The sequence below is a fragment of the Bidens hawaiensis genome, unplaced genomic scaffold (genome assembly GCF_021521415.1).
Source record: "Bidens hawaiensis isolate Kalapana, Puna unplaced genomic scaffold, B.hawaiensis_p1.1 tig00018840_1, whole genome shotgun sequence".
Lineage (NCBI taxonomy): Eukaryota > Viridiplantae > Streptophyta > Magnoliopsida > Asterales > Asteraceae > Bidens > Bidens hawaiensis.
The window spans coordinates 143,048-149,195 of record NW_027492861.1 but is presented as its reverse complement, the minus strand read 5'-3'; the positions used below and the strand labels follow the sequence as shown (position 1 = coordinate 149,195).

Here is a 6,148-nt window from a genome sequence, read left to right as displayed (position 1 = left end):
TAAGAAATGATAGTAATTGCAATCTGGTTTTAATATATATCAAAACAAACGTTTTGTACTGTCAATGCAAGCAAGTTCTGATATATAGAAACAGACATTTTGTACTGTCAATGCATGCAAGTTATCGTATATAAAAACAGACGTTTTGTACTGTCATCGCAAGCAAGTTCTGTTACAAGTAGAGATGGGGATTTATGTATGAACACTATTGTGATTTACGTAAACTGAGCCGTTAAACCTGGTTTTTCAAACCGTGAATTGTGAACCAAAGCATATAAATCTCATATCAGCCGACTTGATTTAGTTTGAACCAGCTCGATAGGTTTCTAACAGTTATTAAGCAGCCTAATTCCAATTGATAAATGCTGATATCAACAAAGTCACTTATATTAAATATAAAGATGAAATATATCTGACTTGGAAGTTATTTTTGTGTGCGTACTTACATAATAAAACTAGAAGATTTAAAATTTTGCAAAAAAATAAAAATAAAATAAAAAAGGTTCTCAAGAGAAGGTTGTTGATTCCTTGTACGATGGAAATTATTTACAGTTTGACGCCTCTACGATAGTAATTCAGAGCAGATCCCACACGGTTCCTGCAGTAACTCCTTATATGCCTAACCTGTCAATTCAATGCAAACCTCAAATTATATCACCTACAAGATCCAGAACACAAATCTACACTAAATTTATCAATCCTAAATTGTTTAACAAATATAAAAAGAAGTCTCAAAAAGATCCATACAAGAAGATAAAGTTTAATACACACAATATTAACAAGTGTTAGGTAGAAGTATGCATACCTATGATTTGAAGTTTCAGTAGGAGTCAAAAAGCATCAGGTAACTTTAAAGTCTATTGGTGACAGAGGAGGTGAAATCATGCTTGTATCAGGCCCACTTTTGTATGTCACCAAAGGAGCTGAAAACCCGACTTTAGGTTTCTTGATGTCCATTTTTGCAGGAGGCCTCGGGAGTTCATGGAGTTCACTAATTACAGGCAACGACACCATACTGGCACTTAACGGGTATGCTTCTGAAGATGACAGTGGTTGAGTCAAACTAGTCTGCAAAACCGAACCAGATATGGGCAGATGGCGTGCTGTGGACCCAATAGGACCACTGGCGTATAATGGGGTCTTGTTAGACTGTGAGTTCCCAGTCAACGGTCCAGAATAAGCATATCTTTTAATTTTCTTTGCACTGGACGTCGAACGTGGATCGATTTGAGGCGAGGTGTGTGCTGTTTGAGGAGCTGGTAGTGGCGTCGGTTTTCCTGAAATCTTTTCCAATGGCATTGAATGATATACATTAGTTGGTGGTTTTGGTTTAAGTCCTTGACTTTGACTTTCAGTTCCTGAAGTAACTGGCTTTTTCTCGAGTGGTGTCAGGAGAACATAAGTGTTCAGTCTTCGAGTAGATGACTGCCGCATCTGTCTGTACCTTTCAGACGGGTCATAATTACTCTCCACAGAAAGTGGAGCCGATTTGCTTCCCTTGTTAAGATCAATAGTCGAGTTACATAAAGACTTTCTGTTCATATTTACCTGAAAGTGTTTTGTAGCAAAATTTAATAACCCAAAATAATTGAATAAAAGAAAATACGTTACTTCCTTTACCATTGCTGATTTCACAGGAACTTGTGGAAATGTAATGTCTTCATTATCCAACTGCAGAAAAGAAATAACAGAAAGTAGCAATTAGGGTTATAACATATAAACTATAAAGCTTTTTGGTTGTAGTAGAAATAAAATTCTTGCCTCTGCTGAATTTTCTGAGATGGAAACTTCGATTTTCTTAACATTAATGTGTGGGTCGATAGTCAATTCACTATCTTCAAATGTGTCATTGTTAAAATCACTAACATCGTCTTCATCTTCATCATCAGAAAGAGATACAGAATCTCTATCGTCATCATCATCTTCTAGCCCACTAAAATTGTAGTCAATATGCTGCTGTTCAGTGGTTGATTTAACATGTGGTTCGATCGCTTCCAGTGATTTGAGAGCCTTTCTAAAAAAATTTATCTGTTTTCCAACATGTTAGATTTCTCACCAATAGAAGAGTTTCTGAATTATAAGTTATAAACTATTAACATTAGTTAATAAATATTATAGACGAATACCTGAGTAGCATAGTGGCGAGCTGCTTGAGTTAGAAGACTACATGATTGGGCTTTTTTCAAAGATTTCATTCGAAAAATAAATAAAGTAGCATCCTCGTCAAATTCATCAGAAGCTGTTTGCAGTTGGCGAGAAGAAACATGTTCTGATTTACTGCTTTTCATTTTTCCCTTTTCATACTGTATTTTCATGTCTTCATATATCGCCCTACAGATACAAATACAAGTTATGTGCATATATAATTATATTGAATGATCATTGAATTGGAAAAGGGAAATGATCATGCAGCACCTTTTTTCATCGCATTGTTTTTTCATGTCCTGCAGAAGGTAGAACAGAGTATGAAATATGCATAGATATACTGACTAGTGTATGTAACGATTATGAGATAAGAAATTACAGACCTCAACTATATGCAATTCATTAAGAAGAGATTGTGAAGGAACTGTGATTGTCTGAGAGATATGTGAGCGCTGAAAAGGTAATTCGAAATGGTTATAAAAAAGTAATGAACTCAAAAAAATAGCAAACTGCTTCACATGTATATGATAACAAGTTTAGAACCTACATATTTATCAATGAATTTCTGGATTTCAAATTGCACCTTTCCCAGCATTAGCAACACTCTACCTGCAAATTGAGTGTGAGCGTAACAAAATATGAGTGCATGAAGAAAGCTAAAACAATAAGAGCTGAACACTTCATCAGGTTATACTCACCACTGTCTTCATCATCACTTAGTGCAGTTTTCTCAAGAAGACAACTACCCATTTCCTGTAAACAGTCTGAGAATTCTGGAATTCATGGCCAAAGTTAACAAGATGTATTAAGATTAAAGACAATGACACTAATTTGGAAGAAGTCAAGAAGCTGAGGTGGTATGTTAGAAACTGGAAATCTAATACAGTGAAATCAAGATAAACGGCCAGATTCAAGATAAGCTAAATCTACAATTACAAAGGTAAAAACCTAGTTTGATAAAAACATCAATATTTCAAAACAAATGAACATCCAGGTACTAGTACTGACACAAGTGAAAGTAGAAAACTGTTCCCGCTACTCCTTTTTTGCAATGGATAACCCTTAACCGGGTTCATATCATGGTATGCCTAATGTCATACTTCTAAGAACCAGATAGGAGTCTTAAGTTTTTCTAAATGACAGGTTGAAATAACAATACAGAAACTTTAAACCAGTAGCGCAATATTGAAGTTTTCAACCTCCCTATTATCTTTAAGACTTAGGTGATTATTTGGAGAGACAGCAAAGTAAAAGTTAGAATCAACTATCAAGAACACACCACACCCTATCGGATCAGGTGTACTGTTTGTACTGTTCTTAGGTGGCCAATCTTTACTAGATTACAATTGAAATGGAATCAAATGAAGATGCACATAAGAACATCAACCTTCAAAGAATTAATTTCAATTACTCTAAATATTAAAGGAAGATCAATTAAATACCATAAGCAGTGTTTGTGGTGCTTGCAGCAGCAGTAAGTAAACTGTCATAGCAATCTCTCATGTCTTGCATATCCTACAAAAAATTAACAAAATTCACAAAATCAGATACAAATTTAGGGATGAGCAAAGAAAAATCCTTTCCGCACACAAATTTAGGGATGAGCAATTTTGTGGCATGCTAGTATCGTACCGGTATACGTTTTCTATGTTTTTAGTATCGGTACCATTTGGTTTCAGTATTTTCGTTATTTTTAATGATACCAGTAGGTACTGGTACCAAATCGAAAAAATAGGTAAGGTATTCGGTTTATACCAACACTCGTTTTCGGTATCTTGTATCGGTATTCAGTTTAAATGTTTTCATTATCGGCACCATTTTTTCAACAGCTCCGGTAGGGCAGACCAAACCGATAAAATAGGCATATACTGTCACTCAAATTTCAATATCGTACGGTGTTAGTGATTTTAGTGTAATTGGGGATTAACTTGTTGATCAAGTTAATTGTAATATGAATCTAAATAAATCGGGTGCGCGGTGCAAACTTATTTGATCTTATTATAATTGGAACTTAGGGGCGAAGCCCCCAAGTCATGGGGGTTCCAGGGGGCAACGCCCCCTTGGCGGGGGTCGGGGGCAGCGCCCCTGGTAGCAGGGTCCAAGGGGCAGCGCCTCTGGTTGGGGTCGAGCTGCCAGGTTAGCTTGGAAATTTTTTATTTCGGACATTTGTTGCTTCATTAAAATCGTGTTAGAAATTTAATTATATTAAATTTTGTAACAAATATTAATATTAATTTTAATGAAACAACGGGAGCATCTTTTATGTTTTGAATTTCAAACATGTTGTTGTGATAACTGCTAAGCAGTTATAACTGACCTAACCCTAATATATTATTCATCTTGATCATAGGTAACATTCTTCTGGTTCATCATAACATACACAAATCCATACTTAATTCTTGCTCATAATTCTGAGTTTCATCCGGTCAAATATTTGAGAACCACAAATAATTTTGATCTCATAGGGTTTTCACGACTCTCAGATATCCAAAGATAATAGTTTTCAGAAATTCCCCAACATACGGTACCGATATCTCATCCCTAATTATCCACCAATCATTTGCATATAAAATTAAAAATTAAACCTAACAGCTAATCATCCGATTCAAATCAATCACATAAAGGTTAATAAAATAGCAATGAATGATACAAGTAGAGGAAATGAAAACCTGAGAAGCTTGAGAGAGTTCGTCTAATTGAGCAGAAGATCGTTGAATACGGTGACGTTTATCGTTCCTTTGTAACCCTAATCCACGTACTTTTCTGAAAGGACTCTTCATGATTGATTGATTGATTGATTGATTTAATGAATTGAGTAATAATAATAATAATAATTTGCAGTAGAATTATGAATTATGGAATTAACGGAGTCAATTAATGGAATGGTATTGGGTGGGTTTACTTTACTCGTCTCGTCGTCGTCGTCGTCGTCGTCGTCGTCTTTGGAAGGGAGAAGATGAAGAAGACTAGCACTGGTTTCTGTTGTCACATCAATCAATATATATACTTATTTATAATTCTTGTTAAAAAATAGTAAGAGAATAATATAAATATATACTACTTCTTTTGTCATGTAAAGATAGTCTCCGTTTACCGAATTTAATGCAAAAACTAGTTTTAACTTTTAATTAATTAAGTATCATGATCATTAAATAATCATTAAATTAAAGATTATTACGTGTATTGAGGGGTTAATGTTATCTAATATAAGTTATATCACTAACTTGTGTTGCCGCTCAATAGTCGTGAGGCTACGTCTTAGATATGTAAAGTCGGCTTTTAAAGATTGTATATGTAAACTCATGTATGATTTAATTTCTTGTTTTGTCTCGGAAAATCGATGGAAAATAATGTAATATAAGAATTAAAAGAACCTTATTTCTTTGAATTAATCACTCTACGTGCCTATATCTCTTTACATCGTGTTTATTCATTTAAATATCAGGTTACTACAAATAATAATAATAATATAATAATAATAATAATAAATTATTAATAATCCTACTATACTATTAAAACAAATTAGTTTGCCTCCACATATCCCTTCCTTTTTTTCCAAATATATCTTGCATTTCTCTTTTTTTCTTACCAATTAAATAAATTAAAAATAAAATCAATCTGTTCAATTGACTTTCTTGCCAACTCATCCTCTAACCTATATTTAAACAATAACATTTCTTAATTTTTTACCCTAATCATGTTTTTCTTTCTTTCTCTAATAGCCGGATCTTCTTTCATCCTTTCCCATATTCTGGCCAATCCAAATCTATATCTTTATTAATTTTTTTCCGGTAAGTTTCTAATATATATTAAATTCCGATTGTTGATATATGTATTTCCGGCAATATTATATTTCTTCCGGTTATTATTTCCTCTAATTTTTTTTATGTTTCTTTTAATTGTTAACTAATTTTATTAAAATCAGTTTAGGTTTTTAATAAAGAAAGGCGATGTCTACAATTTTTTTACGTGTTTACGTTTTTCCGGTAGTATTGACGATAAT

The 6,148-nt window shown here is 33.6% G+C and overlaps 1 protein-coding gene across 1 annotated transcript; it reads right to left on the bottom strand.

Annotated features, from left to right (window-relative positions):
- Positions 1–428: 428 nt before the first annotated feature.
- LOC143557148 (uncharacterized protein At2g33490-like) lies at positions 429–4,994 on the bottom strand. The gene is made up of 11 exons (XM_077046289.1): positions 4,815–4,994; positions 3,588–3,660; positions 2,844–2,918; positions 2,693–2,754; positions 2,529–2,597; positions 2,416–2,444; positions 2,127–2,331; positions 1,762–2,028; positions 1,621–1,671; positions 806–1,548; positions 429–624 (listed from the first exon to the last, which is right to left on the bottom strand). Exons 1-10 carry the CDS (start codon positions 4,923–4,925, stop codon positions 841–843), a joined length of 1,650 nt encoding a protein of 549 aa, XP_076902404.1. The 5' UTR covers positions 4,926–4,994; the 3' UTR covers positions 429–624; positions 806–840.
- Positions 4,995–6,148: the final 1,154 nt, after the last annotated feature.